The sequence below is a fragment of the Amblyomma americanum genome, chromosome 10 (genome assembly GCF_052857255.1).
Source record: "Amblyomma americanum isolate KBUSLIRL-KWMA chromosome 10, ASM5285725v1, whole genome shotgun sequence".
Classification (NCBI taxonomy): Eukaryota; Metazoa; Arthropoda; class Arachnida; order Ixodida; family Ixodidae; genus Amblyomma; species Amblyomma americanum.
The window spans coordinates 11,219,410-11,237,738 of record NC_135506.1 but is presented as its reverse complement, the minus strand read 5'-3'; the positions used below and the strand labels follow the sequence as shown (position 1 = coordinate 11,237,738).

At 44.4% G+C, this 18,329-nt stretch overlaps 2 protein-coding genes across 2 annotated transcripts; both read left to right on the top strand.

Annotated features, from left to right (window-relative positions):
* The first annotated feature begins 8,717 nt into the window (after positions 1–8,717).
* On the top strand, positions 8,718–9,752 carry LOC144107412 (kelch domain-containing protein 3-like). Its single transcript, XM_077640402.1, has one exon. It carries the CDS (start codon positions 8,718–8,720, stop codon positions 9,750–9,752), a length of 1,035 nt encoding a protein of 344 aa, XP_077496528.1.
* Positions 9,753–17,241: 7,489 nt separating this feature from the next.
* Positions 17,242–18,010, top strand: LOC144107411 (kelch domain-containing protein 3-like). The gene is made up of 2 exons (XM_077640401.1): positions 17,242–17,394; positions 17,843–18,010. Exons 1-2 carry the CDS (start codon positions 17,242–17,244, stop codon positions 18,008–18,010), a joined length of 321 nt encoding a protein of 106 aa, XP_077496527.1.
* Positions 18,011–18,329: the final 319 nt, after the last annotated feature.

Genomic DNA, 18,329 nt, shown 5'->3' with positions numbered 1-18,329 from the left:
GCGGCTGTTGAAGCTGATCTGGAGTGGTTAAGAGATGGGCCCGCAATGGCAGGTGCTCCCAGCTGCGGGCCTTGTGGGACCGAAATTGCGCTTCCCCAGCGACCAGTAGTTTATTTCAATGCCACGGTAGGCAGTATGCTAGCTATACGGCGGGTAGGTTGCGATGACGCAACAACGTAAAGTGACCTTGGTGGCGCACCTGCCTCATAGGTTACTCTCTGGGGACAACCTGCCAGAGTCATTCCCATGATTTTTCGCTCACAACGCCGACGCCGACAATATTAATGTTTTGAGCTCCTGCCAACTAACGGTGTCTGATAGGTTACACTGGTGTTAACCGGCTCGTAGTGTGTGGATTGACAAATGAACTAGACGCCTTGTTTGCAAACACAGCTCGCTGTTCTCTTATTTCTTCAATAAGGGGGCACAATTTCTTTAGTTATTAAGCAGCAGAATGAAGAACGTAAACACTCTATCTGGCTGCTCTTGTATCGACTTGATCGCGCTGCTTTAACGCCGTAGCGTTAAAGTACCGCGATCAAGTCCATACAAAGCTATCGCGTTAAAGCGGTGCGTTGAAGTTGGTAGAAGGCTATCGCGTTAAAGCAGCGCGATTAAGCCGATGCAAAACTGTCGAGTTAGAACAGCGCGATCAAGTCGGTACATATCATCCAGATACAGTGTTAACGTTCTTCTTTCTGCTGCTCAATAACTAAAGAAATTGTGCCCACTGATTAAAAAAAACAACAACGGCGAGAGGTGCTTGCAAACTAGCCGTCGACTTCATTTGTCAATTCACGCACTACGTGCCGGGTAAAACTACCAGATTAATTTATCATAAACTGTTATTGGGCAGGAGTTCAAAACATTAATATGGCCACAACTGTGTTTCGAACCTGTGGCGGAGCAAACAGGTAAACTTCGCTGGCCACTGCACGAGGGCTCAGTGCTATCGGATCAACCGATCACGCCTCGGGCTAAAATGCAGCACGCTCTCGCGCTGTGTGTTGAAAATCGTCTCTTCATCAACTTCCACCTGCGGCGTATCGATCGCAACACGTTCCCACTAACGGTAGATACCCGCCGCGGTGGGTCGGTGGGTAGCGCACTCTGCTGCTGAGCTGGAGTACCCGGCTTCGATCCCGATCGTGGCGGCCGCCTTTATGTGGAAGCGAAACACAAAAGGCGCCCGTGTGCTGTGCGATGTGAGTGCACGTTGAAGATCCCCAGGTCGTCGAAATTATTCCGGAGCGCTCCACTACGGCACCTCCTTCTTCCTTTCTTGCCTTAGTCCCTCCTTTATCCGTTCTATCACGGTGCGGTTGGTGTGTCGACCGAGTAGTCAGACAATACAGCGCCTTTGTTTTTTCCTGAAAAAACACTAATTTGGAGGTACGTATGGAAGGCACACAGAGGAAATGACGTTTCTAGCTCTCCAGAAACAGCTCCAGGTATTCTTCCCCCTTAGCCATTTCTTGCTAGAACACAAAATGCAAATGTGAAATGCCAATGATTCACGCCACATTATCGCAATAGCGGCGGGGTTGAACAGAAAGGCTGCAGCTCGCGATGTCAACAAGCGAGAGGTGTATGACACCGATATCAAACACCTTCTAGACGATAAGGCGGCAACGAAGCACGTGCGAAAGGAACGATAAAGGTTGAGCAGGATTCAAGGAATATATAATTCGCGTACTTTCTTTAATGCTGCCAGATATTTAGACCTTATCAATGCGACTGGCACTACCGATCAACCTGACAAAATTGTCGATTAGAAAGCAATAACTACGCGTATAGCGGTGAAGGAAAAGTACTTCCCTCTGAAACACACGCGTAAAAGCAAAGGAGCCCTCCTGAGTGCCGATATTCACCCTTCGACACACTGCGTCCGGAGGGCACACCGCGAATACCGATCACCATCTCTCTTCTTCAAGAAAAGGCCGCATAACGCCGCCACCATCGTCGGAATGACCGAGCCTTGTTGCAAGATGTGGAGGATGCGGCTGAAAAACGTTCCGGAACATGTTACTCCCAAGGCTGTCTGCATCAACGGCAAGGTCTACTCGTTCAACAGCTGCGACACCGCCAAAAACGCCGTCGACGTGTTCATCTTCGACCCCGCTTCGTACCGGTGGGATACGGTGCAGACGCAGCTTCCCTCCGGCTGGCAGTTTCACGTTTCTCTTGACACAGTCGTAGCGTACGGCCACTGCGCGCAACTGTGGTGCGGTAGCAGCTGGCCATATGCGCGTGCCCTTTATCGCTTCGAGACAAGCACCATGGCATGCAGCCGTCTGGAGGTGTCCGGTAAGGTGCCGATGTCGAGTTGCGGCGACACAACGTGTACGTTGGGTCACCGCATGCATACGTTCGGTGCCTTGGATCATTCGCCATATGTGCGGTTCCTTGACTTGCATACGCTGGAGCGGCATCGCGAGTCCACCAGTGGAGAGTTCCCGGTTCGGCGTGAAAAACCACACTGTGTCTGCCGTCGGGACCCGCATGTACGTGTTTGGCGGCAATCTAGCACACCCTTTACCCTCCGCCCCAATCGACAGCTCCATATACTATCTCGAAACGACCAAGCTTTCCTGGGTGCACCCACAGGTGCCAGGCGTTCCATTGTTTGTCGGCGAGGACATTCAGCGTTCGTGTACAACGAAACGTTGTACATTCTCGGAGGCTGCATCGATGTCGTGCGGATACACTTCGCTGACGTCCATCAGTACAACCCCGAGACGTCGTATTGGACCGAAGTGAGGCCATGTGGCTCAGGCCCCTCTGGCAGGTACTGGCATGGCTGCGCAGTGATGGGTGAAAAAGTGATAATCTTCGGTGGCTTGGGCCTGGCACAGGAGGAAGGGCAAGTTGTTGGAAAGCGAAGGGCGCAGACGGATCTCCACGTGTTGCACTTGGCACCGACACTGGAGAACCTGTCCTTGCTTGCAGTAATTGATGCACGGCTGTATCTACAGCCTGTACCACCCTTAATTACAGAAATGGTCAAAGCTATCATTTCGAACCCATAATCGTCGATTGAAAATGCTCAATCTCGTGCGAATGAAGGGCAGCGTTAAATGGCTGCGATTTGACTTTTTCTTTGTGGATAACTTTTCTTGTTTATTTATTTATTTAGAAATACTGCCAGTCCCAATCGGTATCATCGAAGGAAGGGCAAAAGCAGTATTCAACAAAGCAGATACATAATACACAGCGTTGTACCTATATGTGAACAGAGGCTAATAATAATAATAATAATAATAATAATATTAATAATAATAATAATAATAAAAATATTAATAATAATAATCGGTGAGAACATGGGAACAACAATACAAGGGAAAAGAAATAAGAACAACAGAAATGCATTGCACATTAGAAAGAACAATTTTCATTACTTCAAATAGAGCACTGGAGCTGACGAAATGGTGTTTAAAATGCACATTGTAGAGCTAGTAGGTGCGCTTCATATGTCGCTAAAAATTTTTCTGAAGGTGACCTGGTTACACCTAATGGTAGGTTATTCCATTCTCGAATGGCAGACGGAAAGAACGGATGTCTAAAACAGTCTGCGTTAAATCGATATTCTTCCAGTGTTTGTGAGTGCTGATGTCTCGTTGTTCTTGTTGCTGATTTTGAAATATACCTTGTACAATCTATGTTCACCATGTTGTGAATAAATTGATAAAGTAGTTTCTGTCGTGCAAGCCTGGCGCGGTTTTCTAACGTATGTATTCCAGCGTTGTTTATGAGTTCTGTGGGTGATTCAGTTTGTCTGTATTTGTTGTAGATAAATCTTACAGCTTTCATTTGAACTCCCCCCAGTTTCCTTATTAGTTTATCTGTAAACGAAAACCATTCTGTATTCCCATATTCAAGTACAGGTCTCACAAAAGTATTGCAGGAAAGCAATTTAATGTCTGATGGCGCGTCTCAGAGGCGCCTCTTGAGAAAGAAAAGTCGTTTCAGTGCAGATGACGTAATAAAGTTCACGTGCAAGTTCCATTTCAGATCAGATGGTGCGTGTTAAGGCCCTGGTGATGCAAGGATTCCGGGGGATTTGAAATCGTCGTTGAATGATGATATCTTCTGTGCAGTGGTTAATGCAGAAAACAACTTTTGCTGAAATAAACTGAAGGTTTTGTTGCAACAGGTTTCAGTAATGTTAGAAGACCAGTCAACAGCTTAAATTGTCTGGGCAAATTCATCTTGGTTAAATAACAATTTAGTGAATGGTTTACGATGAAAAAGTTTTGCGGAACCGGTGCACACACACACAAAAAAAAGATAGTGATTGGTGATAGGGTGCTCAAATACGAGGGCATGATGATCTAAGGTAATGTCAGATAGAATATGGTCAATTAAAGTGCTAGGACCGGAAGGCCCACACCTCATCCTGAACTCAAAGATTCCAGACCACAACCGAGAAAACGGTTTATGTAGCCAGAGGAATAAGAACTGCTAAGTTGAATCATATCGATAGTTATGTCGCCAGGGATAATAATGTTCTTCGTTTTACAAATTGGGGTGCTCAGAATGTTGCTTAAATCGAGAACAGACGTCTGAGTGCGAAGCGGATGGCACAGAAGAAATGGAAGTGATTATTGCAACACGGTTGTTGATAGCGATAAAGTTATTATCAAATTCTGACCGAAGAGACTCGCATTGTGTAACGTTAAAGGCAAGATTAGAACGACGTATGTGATGAAGCAATGACTTAAAAAATATGGCACAGCGACCACCGCTGCAAATATCACGACTGGAAAATTCTGAAACATATCCTTGTAAACTCCAAAAACTTTTTTTTTTCATCAGGTGATAGTCGTGTTTCTGATAAACATACGAGACAATGCATGGTTAAGTATGGTAAGGAATGTGTCAAGACCATCGTGGCGGTTACGTTGGCTGCGGAAAAGTGTATCAGTGTTTATCCTGGTGACGTTTCTTGTTTAGTACTCGAAATTTCTTAATATGCGCAAAGTCTTACTGCCTGGTACTTTGGTGGATTGAAATCTAAGGTTGTTCGGCTTCTACTAGCAAGAGCCATCGTAAACTCCTGATCGGAAACGTGCATTCATCTCATCAGTCTGTAACTTTTAAAGTCCTTCACGTTCCTTTTTTACGGGTTATAGATAATTTTAGCTTCCCTCCAAGATTCCGTACGGCAAGATCACGCGACACTGCGCATGCAAGGTGGCCAGTTTTTCTAGTAGCATGTCCCCACTATCCTTCCCTATATATGCTATTTTGTGATCTTCATCAGCTGCTTTGCCCCTTTGCATTGCTTCTAAGGCTAACTTTATTTCCTTCTTGGTTACTGGCGGGATGTCCAATTTTTCTGCGGTACTGCTTGTCGTTATCCTTTTGATTACCTCGGCTACTGTATAGGTCTGTAAAACTCCTCGGCTACATTAACTCTCCTATCAATACTGCTAATGACACTGTACTGTTTATTTCCTAGCGGACAAATCTAATTTTTCCTATGCCTAATTTCATCTTGAATGCTTTTCACCGTACATCCGCTTGATTGGGAATGCTGGTTTCTATCCATATTACAGTTCCTTATGTCAGTTATCTTATCCTCATTAATTTTGATAGCTGTGCCCGTTTCATTCTCTCGGTTGAGTTAGAGGCTTTCATATTCTGACGTTTTTTTAGTAATATGTTCATTCTTCTAAGAGAGGTTACTGTATCCTGCCTAACTATTCCACTGCCTACATTTCAATGCGCTTTCCGTAATGATATTTTATTTATTTATTAATTCATTAATTTATTTGTTTATACCTTCACCTACTCTCGCTCGCCGTGGCATTACAGTAGGGGGGTATACCGCAGTATTCTTCATATATTACCGCCGAGGAAACAAATATATAAACAAGTAAAACGATAATACAGGATAATAAAAACACTCCGATAGGACATAGCAAGAGCATGCGACAAAATATCAGCCTAAATGAACACTGTGAATTGAATGGATATACATGGTAATGTCGCCGCGCACACTAAAAATTTGCCAAGTTTAAAACGAGCTAAATAGAACGAACGTTTTCCCCACCATGTTGACATACATACAGACAGACAGAAATTCGACATACAGACCACGAAAATCAGTGTAAGATTAGATTGACTACTCTGAACGCTAATGCTATCATTTTCGAGTAGATCCCAACATATATTCTGCAGCGAGATCTTAAATTTGCCTTTTATAATTCTTGCCCTTAATTCTTCGATGGGCTTTTTTCTTACTAGTTTCTTCTACTGCCTGTTAGTCTATTCTAACTCAGTACCTCACAATCCTATGGTAACGTCATCGCGCCTTGAAAAGCACGTCCACATCCTGCCCGATGCCACGATCAACATCATGTCCGTTTCATTTCTGGTGCGAAAGCAATAATCCGTATGTTCAGAGCTTAGTAAAAGCATCTATGGCTGATGTATGTCCGGAGGTTCACAGGCTAGAAAAAAAAAATTACGTCAATACCCATGACTGGGGGGCCGAACCCGCGGCGGCGCGAACAGATCAGCTTCAACAGCCGCTGTGCAGGCCAACCTGCCGAACCTGGAGCATCTGCTCGTGCAGTTTAAGCCCGCACCCAAAATGAAGCTAGCCATTTATCCAATGTGAACAGAAGCAAATATGGTTGCGAAAAACCTTAAATGCCGTAAATGGCGCCTCCTGGACTTCGTTTTACCTCGTGCCACATATTCGTCCTGCGACTCATGCATTCTTTGAGAAGCAAGAATTACATGCGGCGGCATGATACACGGATCGTAGGACGAATCGCTCCTACTCAATCCGCGCCCAAAAAGCAGTTCACACACAATTTAAATATTAGCCAGAGGACCCGAACACTCAGTGCCTCACAGCTTCTACCGTTATTTTCAATGCTTCCGCATATTTTGATACCGCACTTTGTTGTCGTCTGTAAACTCGCCAAAGTTTCGAAATAACGAATGATACATGGCGGAGTAATATACTTTCGCGCACGCGATACTTCCGCAGTATCCGCGGCCCTGCCTGTTATATATTTATTTATTTATTTCAAGTAGCTACAGCGCCCATGAGGCATTATTGTAAAAGGGATATAACTACATACAACAACACATGGAAAGAAGATATTGGAAAATATGTAAGCAAGGTAACACAACATACTGAAACAAGACTAAATGAATTCACGAGTAGTATGAGTGATAACATAACATACATCTGCACAGCCCTGGTAAAAGCACGAGACCTGGAAGAAATACATCAGATCATCGTTTCAACAGCACTTTGGAAATCAGGTGCACAATCCACATCATTCGGAAGCTTATTCCAGTCCAGAATGTGTTAGGAAAAAGCGAATACTTAAATACATTAATGCGGCATTGATAACACTTATTCTTTTTAGTGTTGTCTAGTTTCTCTGAAATGTAATATTGCCGCTTTAGATAATTATTTTTATTATTACCGGTGCAATCATTGTAAATGCTGTCCAAGATATTCAGCCCGCATATTTTTCTTCGGGTTCCTAACGTCTTCCACCCAATACGGTCACGAAGTTCTGAGCTCTTTATACGAAAATTATAATTCCCACTCACAAACCTTCTAGGCTATCGCTGAAGCCGAACACACCACGTGTTAAACTGCACCATACTCTCGTTGTTGTTGTTGTTCACCTCTGAGCAGTGAAGAGCGTCGTCCTCATCAACTTCCATCTGCTTCGTCCCGCGGCACTGCCCGCTCACTGTCGTCTTCTACGTAGCAGAAATCCGTGATTTCACACTCATTCGAATGTAGTTTACATTCCGTGTGGATTTTTTAGTCTCCGCATTCAAGGTTCCGCGTGCCGTCTTCCGGAGATCCCTTTCGCGGAAAAAGGTACTCATGATCCGCAAATTATTCCGCATCAACGAACTCTTCTAATAAAACCCTTTTTTATTCCTAGAATATATTCAGGAGTCACCCACTCCTCGTTATCCTGCCTTCTGCTTGAATACCTTGGCACACTGAAGTCCTCCGATCATTATTACAGCCTACTGTGTTTTTACCTTCCTCATGCCTTCCCAATTTCAAAAAATGCCTTCCTCAATTTATGAATTTATGGATTTAGCAAAATAGTTTGTGCCATAAATCGAGTGTAAAAGTACACCGTCGAATTTTAATTTAGGCGTAAATATGAAAGGCACAGTGAAAGTTCACCAGAAGCAGCTGCAGGAACTAAACCACTTTAGGCAATACTTGCTAGATCAGGAAATGCAAACGTAAAGTAACAATGATTCGCACCAAATTTTCGCAATCGAGCCGGGGTTGAACAGAAAGGCTTTCGCTCGCGATATGAATAGGCGAGAGCTGTATGACACCGATATCAAACACCTGCGAGACGATAAGGCGGCAATCAAACAGATTGCAAAAGAAAGAAAAAAGATTTAAGCAGGAATCAAGCAATATATATTTCAAGTACTTTCTTTATAGCCGCCAGATATTTAGACCCCATCAATGCGGCTCGCACGACAGATCAACCTAACGAAATTCTCGATTAGAAAGCATTAACCACAAGTCTCGCGACGTCAAGAAAGTACTTCGTGCTGAAACAGAAGCGTAAAGCAGAAGAGCCTTCCTGAGTGCCGACAGCGACCCTTCGACGCACTACATTCGTACATCACCATCTCGCTGCTTTACGAAAAGGCCGCATAACACCGCCAACATCGCCGGAATGACCGAGCCTTGTTGCAAGATGTGGACGGTGCGGCTGAGAAACGTTCCGGAACATGTTACTCCCAAGGCTGTCTGCATCAACGGTAAGGTCTACTCGTTCAACACTCGCCTCGCCCCCAGAAACTTCGTCGATGTGTTCATCCTCGACCCCGCTTCGTACCGGTGGGATATGGTGCGGACGCAGCTTCCCGATGGCGAGCAGTTTAACGTTTCCCTTGACACAGTCGTAGCGTACGGCCAATGCGCCTATCTATGGGGCACCCCGCTGAGCTGGCCATTTCCCAGTGTCATCTATCGCTTCGACACAAACACCATGACATGCAGCCGTCTGGAAGTGACCGGTGAGGCACCGACAACAATTATCGGCAACGCAGCTTGCGTGGTTGGTCACCGCATGTATGTCTTCAGTATGTTAGATAATTCGCATAACATTCGGTTCCTTGACTTGGATACCATGGAGTGGCATCGTGTACCCACCAGCGGAGAGGCACCTGTTCTGCATACTTTCTACACTCTCTCCACAATAGGAACGCGCATGTATCTGTTTGGCGGCAGCCTACAAGACCCTTCCTTCGCTATTTACTATTTTGAAACCACCACCACTTCCTGGGTGCGCCCAAAGGTGCAAGGTGTTGCCCCTGTGCGTCGGCGAGGACATTCAGCCTTTGTGTACAACGAAGAGCTGTACATTTTCGGAGGGTACAGCGATTGTCGGCAGACCTGTTTAGCAGATATGCACAAGTACGACCCCGAGACGTCGTATTGGACCGAAGTGAAGCCATGTGGCTCAGGCCCGTCTGCCAGGTCCTGCCATGGCTGCTCAGTGATGGGCGAAAGAGTGTTTATCTTCGGCGGACTTGGGCCAGCACCCCAACTCTATGAAGGGCAGATTGCCGAGGAACAAAGGACTCTGACGGATCTCCACGTGCTTCACTTGGCACCGACACTGCAGAACCTGTGCGTACTTGCAGTAATTGATGCACAGCTGGATCTACGTGGCTCACCACCCTTCATTAGAAAAATGGTCAACGCTACCACTTCTCACCCATCGTAGTCGACGGTAGGTGCTACATCTCAAGCAAACGGAGTGTCTTCAGCATAGACATCTTGGTGGTACGGCGATAATTCAACTTCGGCATCGATACATGACACAGCAATAAACTCTTCTTTTGTACGGAAAAAACGCCTTCTGTCGTGCTCGGTTTTCGCGAAAGCAAGAAAGTCGCTAGTGTATCGTTTATATTCAGGTCTGTATGGGGCACCAAAATTTTAAAAATAACGAGAACAAATCTTCTAAATGAAGTATTATTTAGTGATATCGATTGAACTGCAGCCTTGTGGTTTCTTCAATTGAATCGCATTAAAGTACCTTTCGCTTGAAGCTCGGGATCAATTCCAGGTCGCAGTGTGACGTTTGCTGGTCATTCTTTTCAAGGCAGTCGGCAGATTGAGTTTAGTTGCTGGATTGGGTGGTAGCGGTGGATTTTTTTTTTTCCGGAAACAATTTACCTTAACTGCGATGGCTTCAGAAAGCCAGTTTTTACTTATTCCCTTATGTCTGCCCAGAGTTTATGCTGGTGTAAATATTTGTGGATTTTATCGCTTTAGAGCCTACCATTTGCTGTAAATTTTTTCTTATTATATATTGCAAGTGCAATTCGGTAGCACCCGACCAGGTCCGTGTCTTGAATCTTAGCCGATAGAATTCGTCCAGGCTTGTGTAACATATCGTATCAGCTGCAGATCCTATTGGACGGTATCGACAGCTTGCTCGCCAGTATTTGAACAGGTTATTTATACTGATGTAAGAGCGTTCCAGAGCACCGGGCGCGCAGCCATTCGATGAATGTGATAAAAGGTGGCTCTGCCCCTGGCGATAATTCGATCTGATATCAGAGAACAGACGGACAGGCGTACTTGAGTGTAATTAAAATTATATACGGGAAGGTAAGCAGAATTTTTGTCTTTCATTGCTTGAGCGAACAACTTCGTCGATATTACACAGGTTTACCCCAGCATACCCCGACGTTTTTTGGTGCGACACCTTTTATCAATCATGCAAAGAGTGCCATAAATGGGGTATCTACTCTATTTATAATCATTTCCGGCACCATTTCACCCTCATTAGGAGACTCTGAAACATATTAATATTTACCACGCGTTGAGAACTGTTAACCAATTGTGTGAAGGCTTTCAGAAAGCGTTTGCTTCGAAAAATGTTTATCCTGGAAAGCAAAATAAAAAGTTAGACAGATGCCCTAATAATCCGCAGCCAACATTTCCACATTAGTACGTCAGGGCAGTGCGTAGAGCTGTTCGATGTATTAGAACAACTTGCTGATACATTGAAGTGTACATCGTAAGTGCAAATGCATTTCGGCACCCTTTTTACTTTTATTTGTAACGCCCTGAGGCCCATGGTCGAGCTAAATCAATGATTTAGAGAAAAAAAGAACGCAGACACAAATAGAACAGTTTCTACTAGAAATAATTATACAGTGTGTACATATTGTTTATTCGGAACACCGGAATGAGCTTTGAGACAATTTTAAACAAATGAATATATGGTATTGAATATAGAGTGTCGTGTTATTGGTTCCCGTTCTGAATTGAGCGAGGCACGCATCTGTGTAAAAAGCATTCGTGTGCCGTGTAAAATGATGTGAAGTTTTTCACGGCGGTACAAGTGGCGTGATGTGCATGTGGGTCGTAGAAGAAAAATACGGTGAAGAACATTTTAAGTTAATTTATTTAATAGAGTAAGCATAGCGGCAATATTTGAAAACGTAATGATTAAGGTTATCGTCCTTGGTTAGAGCCCCATTTATGTTCTGCAGCGAGATTCTGAATTCCTCTAGTTTGCTTCTTACGTCTAACACGTTGAAGGGCTTCTTTCTTAATAGCTTATTCTGTTTTGTATTGGTCTGTTCTAAATCGACACCTCAGAGTCTTACGCCAACTACATTGCACCTTGCCAAGCACCTCCGCATATTGCATGATACCACCAACAATATGAAGTCTACCTCATTTTCAGTCTCCACATTCGGGCTACTCTATGCCCACTTCCGGATCTCTCTTTCGCAGAAAACGGTATTCACGATCCGTAAATTTTTCAGTTCTGCAAACACTCCTAATAACACCCACTTCTAATGCTTGAATCTATTCAGTGCTCAGTTACTGCCGGTGCTCGATCCTGCCTGCCTCTTTTCTACCTTGGCATTGAATTCCACCGGCCAATATTACAGTATACTGCGTTTTTACTTTACTCATTGAAGATTTGTTACCTCTTCACGGGAGCTTTAGTGTATCTAGTCATCGTGGCTGGATGTATGTGCGAAAGCCAGTACCAGTCTCAATTTCTACCTCTTATTAAGTTTATCGACTACAACTTCCCCCTTCTCGTAAAGTTTGCAGAATTGCCGTATGTTGCCAGCTCTATCCTTATTGACCACAGATCCCACGTATAGCTATCCTGTGTCCGCTAAACCATGATAGCATACTAACTTCCTTTCCTTTAACGCTACATATGGTTCAACCGTCCTCCCAACCTCAGTAACTACGATGATACATTTAAAGCTCGATCAACCAAAGCTCGATTTCACGAGGCTCCCAGTCTAACGAACAAATTTTGGTTAGTTAGTTAGTTATATTGATTTTAATGGCGCAAAAGCAACTGAGTCTATGATGCGCCAAACACACGGTTAGAGCTTTTGTTAAAGGTTACGCTTTTTATATCTAAAGTTTGTATAAAACATTGGCTTCTCTGAGAAATTTAAAAATGCTAGAAAAATCAACCAGTGCTTGATCTCCTAAAAGTAACATGGGGTGTAGTGGGATGTATTCATTGTACAATGTTGTGAAATTTTTTTTCCTCAGTTGTTCCAGTTTTTTGCATACAATTAAAATGTGGTTTACCGTGAGTTCATCACCACACATTTCGCAGAGAGGTTTGCCTTTTTTTGTCAGTAAGAAGTTGTGAGTAAGGTGTGTGTGTCCAATGCGTAGTCGACACAAAATAACTTCTATGAAACGCTCCTGATGTGTACATGATCTCCATTCTCCCAAAACAGGTTTTATAGAATGTAGTTTGTTGTTTGTTTGTTCGTCCCATGCAATCTGCCACTTATTCCTGAGTTTACTGTGCAGTAATTTAGAAAAATCCCTCTGTGGTATGTTAACTTGTTTTATATGGCCAATTCTAGCTGGTGCTGCGCAAGCATCTGCTCTCTCATTACCTAAAATTCCAACATGGCTAGGGACCCAGCAGAATATGATGTTATGTTTTTGCTTTGTAATTTTAACTATGTTATGTATGATTTTTCCTATTATGGGTTCAGCAGCGTTTGTAGAATGCAGCGCTTTTAGCATACTGAGTGAATCGGTGTAAATTATGCTATTTTTTATGTTTTGTTTTACTATTTGTTCTACAGCTACAAAGATGGCATAACACTCCGCAGTAAATACCGATGCATACTGTGGCAATCGTATCATTTTTTCATTTGTTCCTTGAATTACTGCACTTCCGACATGACTTTCTGTTTTTGAGCCATCAGTGTAAAATTCGGTGTAAGTGTCATATTTTTCTTGTAGTGCAAAGAACTCTTGTAGTATGTGCTCGTGTGGTATTTTCTCTTTGTTTTTAAGTATGTCAATGTGAAGTCACACACTGAAGGAAGGCTGTACCATGGTGGTAGATATTCATGTCTTTGTGCAATATTAGGTAGGGCGTCCAGCACTGCTAAGCCTTCACATTTATCTTCAAAGCGCATTATTAGTGGCCTGATAAAATGTGGTTTATTATTGAATAATCTCCTAGATGGGCACTCGGTAACAATGGGATAGCAGAGATGTTTAGGGAGAGAACGGGTTTTTAGGATGTACGTGCATGTTAGTGTGACTCTTCTATCCTCTAGTGTGGGCTCATTAGCTTCAACGTAAAGACTCTTTACCGGGGATGTTCTATACGCTCCAGTTGATAGGCGCAAACCAAGATTATGAACAGGGTCCAGTCGTTTTAAGTAGGATGTTCTTGCCGAACCATATACCACACACCCGTAGTCCAGCTTGGAGCGCACCAAAGAGCGATATATTTGCAATAGGCATGCTCTATCGGACCCCCACCGTTTTCGCGACAGTACCTTTAATACATTGAGGGCTTGGGATGCTTTCTTTTTCAGGTTGTTAATGTGTGACAGAAATGTAAGTTTCTTGTCAAAAGTGACGCCTAAAAATTTGTTCCTGTTTGACTGGCAGTGTGGTTTGATTCAAGCACAGATTGGGATCGACCTGTAGGCCTCGTCGTAATGAGAATAAAACAGCTACTGTTTTTTGAGGGGAGAACTTGAATCCATTTTTCTCTGCCCAAGCAGACAGTTTATTTAGAGTGATTTGTATTTGTCTCTCGCAGGACAGTATGTTGGAAGAAGTGTATGCTATCTGTATGTCATCTACATAAACTGAATACATTATGGACTTAGGTATTACTTTGGCCAAGGAATTCATTTTTACTATAAAGAGTGTCGTACTTAAAATGCATCCCTGGGGTACGCCATTCTCTTGGGCGAATGTCGTTGATAGAGTTGCTCCCAGACGGACTCTGAATGTGCGGTTAGTCAGGAAGTCGTTCAAGCAGTTCAGCATCCTGCCGCGGATCCCTAGATCTGCTAGGTCATGGAGGATGCCGAACTTCCACGCGGTATCATATGCCTTCTCCAAATCGAAGAAGACACCGATACAGTGCTGTTTGTGGATGAACGCCTCTCGGATGGTGTTTTCTAGGCGGACAAGGTGATCAGTGGTCGAGCATGCTTTCTTAAATCCACATTGATGTAAATCTAATAGTCGACGAGATTCAAGTGTGAAGGTCAGTCTAGTGTTTATTATGCTTTCGAAAGATTTAGCGATGCAGCTGGTGAGGGCTATCGGTCTGTAATTGTTAGGACTTGTTGGTTGTTTTCCGGGTTTCAGAAAAGGTACTATTATTGCTTTCTTCCACTCCTCAGGTATATTTCCAGTTGTCCATATTTTGTTAAAAAATTTCAACAATGCCTGCACGGCAGCCTCAGAGAGATGGGCGAGCATAGCGTAATGCATATTATCTGGGCCTGTTGCTGTCTTTTTACCACAAGATAATGCCCTGATCAATTCCTGGAGTGTGATGGGTTGATTGTAGTCCTCGTGCATACCTGCTGCAAATGGAAGTTTTTGTTTTTCTGCTATTGCTTTGTACTTCTGGAACGTGTTTGTGTAATTGGACGAACTGGAAACTTCAGCAAAATGCTCACCTAGTATGTTGGCCTGTTCTTCTAATGATGTTTGTGTCCCGGGTGTAGTCAACAGAGGAAGTGTGAAAGGGGTATGGTCACTACTGAATCTTCGAACTTTTTCCCACATTTTTTTTGAGGTTATTGAGCTGTTAATAGAGGACACATATTTCTGCCACGAGGATTTCTCGGCATTTCTCCGAACGAATCGCGCTCTGGCCTTGGCCCTCTTAAAGGCAATCAAGTTCTCCGCTGTGGGATACCGACGCAGAGAGCGTGGCAAGTACCCATAGAGTTATAAATTCTCAATAACCAGAGATTACGAGACAAACCGCCACTATTCTCGGTTTCCGAGTTCCCTAAGGAATATACGAGTAAAGAAAGTTTATTTATCATTTATTCAGCACACGATGTCTCGCAGCATGTGCCAGCGTGCAAACAGTAGCATCTAGGCGCCAAAGTCACGGCCCTGGTTTTGATTTGAAGGGGCTGCAAGCTGCGCCTCTGCACGGAACAGAGGACGCGCCAATCGGTGGCGCTTCCGCCCTGTCTTCGAATCTGGTTACCCAGATGGCGCTTTCATGCACAAGTCATTCGGGGTGCTTTCTTGGACTTTTTATGTACGCAGGCGCGAGTTGGCGGCAACTATAATCTATAGCTATAATAAGTTAATTGTTGCTCAATAAAGGATACTACGCTTGTGTGAGTATTACAAAATCGATAGACGTAACCTGCGAACCGGGGCTCTTTTCATTAAGTACAGTATGCTAAAAGCAAACCAGAACTATTACCCCAAACTACTGCAATGGATCTATCGAAATAAACTGCATGTCCCTCCGATAGAACACACGAGCACATATCCGATCCGCGATCTTAAAAGGATAGCGCCAAATATAAGAACCAATTCCGGTAGGCGAACGATAACTTTTCAGTCCACCATACTGTTGAACCGTTCTTGAAATAGACGTGAACTTCAGCAAGTCCATTCTATTTTTAAACGTGAATGTAGAAGCATCTTGGTTAACTCCGGAATTTCATACACGGCTCAGTGACTTGCTTTAACAGTTAAATAACCATGTTCTAGATTTTTTCGGGCTGTGTACATGAAGATTGTATTGCCACTGTACATGTATTGCGCTTTACATTGTTCCAAAACCAAATTATTTTGAGATTCTGTTTTTTCCCTTTCGTGGTGTAAATGGTTATGACGTTTTATTGCGGCTTTCGCATTCGATGCATAATGTTGCCTTTGCTTTTTGTGCCGACTTGCGAACGTAACCAGAAGTCTTGTTTTGTACTGCATGATTGATTTGTTTCGGACTGATGCTCAGGGTGGTATATTTTTTTCTGCCTTTTTAAAACTTGTCTTTTTATCGCAATCGTTGTACTGACCCAAGTGTATCTGCGAGATTTGTTCATCAATGCAACCGAATGTACAAGGGGCCAAGGCCTCGTCAGGCTCTTAGCCTTTAGCCTTGGCCTCCTCTTAGGCACTGTCTGAGAAAAAAAAAATGAAGGAAAAATACGATGCCAAGAAAGTTTCTGGATGCCGTTACGTTACTATTTTTAATTTAGAAGGTTGGAACGTGCTTTATGAATTCGAGAAAGTTCTCGGTTTAACTAAATCATTTTTCCTTTAAATCAAGTTTTAAAAGTACCCCATTGAACACTAATTTAAAGGCAGATATGGAACGCACAATATCCAAATCAGAAGTTTCTAGCTCACTAGCAACAGCTGCAGGAATCCAGCCACTGTAGGCATTTATTGCTCCAAGATGAAATGTAAATGTGAAATGCCAACCATTCATGCCCCATTTTCACCAATGTGGCGGAGTTGAACAGAAAGTTTGTTGTTCACGATGTGAATAGACGATAGCTGCATGACACCGATACCAAACACACGCTAGACGATAAGGCGACAACCAAACACATGCGAAAGGAATGACGTAAGTTCCGTAGGATATAGGCTATATATTTTTCACGTGCTTCCGTTAAGGCCTTCAGATATGTAGACCCTATGAATGCGGCTCGCGTGACATATAAACTTAACAAAATTCCCGATTGGAAAGCATTAACCACGTGTCTCGCGGCGTCAAGAAAGTACTTCGCTCTGAAAAAGACGCGTAAAAGCACAAGAGTCTTCCTGACTTCCGATAGTTACCGATCACCATCGATAGATACCGATCATCATCTCGCTGCTTCAGAAAAAGGTCGCATAACGCCGCCACCATCGCAGGAATTACTGAGCCTCCTCTCCCATAGAACTGGGGTCTGTTCAAGATGCGGACGGTGCGGCTGAACGGCGTTCCGGAACACGTTACGCACAGGGCTGTCTGCATCAACGGTAAGGTCTACTCGTTCAACAGTGGCTTCGAACCCAGAAACTTCGTCGACGTGTTCATCTTCGACCCCGCTTCGCACCGGTGGGATATGGTGCGGACGCAACTTCCCGATTGCGAGCAGTTTAACGTTTCCTTTGACACAGCTGTAGCGTATGGCCAATGCGCGTATCTGTGGGGCACCCCGCTGAGCTGGCCATTTCCAAGTGTAATTTATCGCTTCGACACAAACACCATGACATGCAGGCGTCTGGAGCTGTCCGGTGAGGCGCCGACAACGATTAGCGGCAGCACAGCTTGCGTGGTTGGTCACCGCATGTATGTCTTCAGTGTCTTGGATCATTCGCATAACGTTCGGTTCCTTGACTTGGGTACCCTGGAGTGGCATCGTGTACCCACCAGCGGAGAGGGCCCTGTTCGGCGCACCTTGAACACTGTCTACCATCGGGACCCGCATGTACACGTTTGGCGGCAGCCTACAAGACCCTTCCTTCGCCATTTACTATTTTGAAACGACCACCTCTTCCTGGGTGCGCCCACAGGTGCAAGGTGTTGCCCCTGTGCGTCGGCGAGAACATTCAGCCTTCGTGTACAACGAAGAGCTGTACATTTTCGGAGGGTACAGCGATATCCTGCAGACCTCTTTAGCAGATATGCACAAGTACGACCCCGAGACGTCGTGTTGGACCGAAGTGAGGCCATGTGGCTGAGGCCCGTCTGCCAGGTTCTGCCATGGCTGCTCAGTGATGGGCGAAAGAGTGTTTATCTCCGGCGGTCTTGGTCCGGCACCCCAACTCTATGAATGGCAGATTGCTAATGTGTACTGGACTCTGAGGGATCTCCACGTGTTGCACTTGGCACCGACACTGCAGAACCTGTGCGTACTTGCAGTAATTGATGCACAGCTGGATCCTGTGGTGCTCCTGGTACTCTTGTATGGTGGCAACATGAATATACGTTCGTAGCGAGAGCCTCGTTCTCCAGACAGCATGAAGCATGCTCTGAGCGTGCAGGTTCACCACAGAATTG

Bases quoted from the DNA above. Each gene is read 5' to 3' on its own strand.
- LOC144107412 (XM_077640402.1), top strand. From the start codon at position 8,718: ATGTGGACGGTGCGGCTGAGAAACGTTCCGGAACATGTTACTCCCAAG.
- LOC144107411 (XM_077640401.1), top strand. From the start codon at position 17,242: ATGCGGACGGTGCGGCTGAACGGCGTTCCGGAACACGTTACGCACAGG. The intron at 17,395-17,842 runs GTGCGGACGCAA...GTGCGCCCACAG, and splicing joins CTTCGCACCGGTGGGATATG to GTGCAAGGTGTTGCCCCTGT.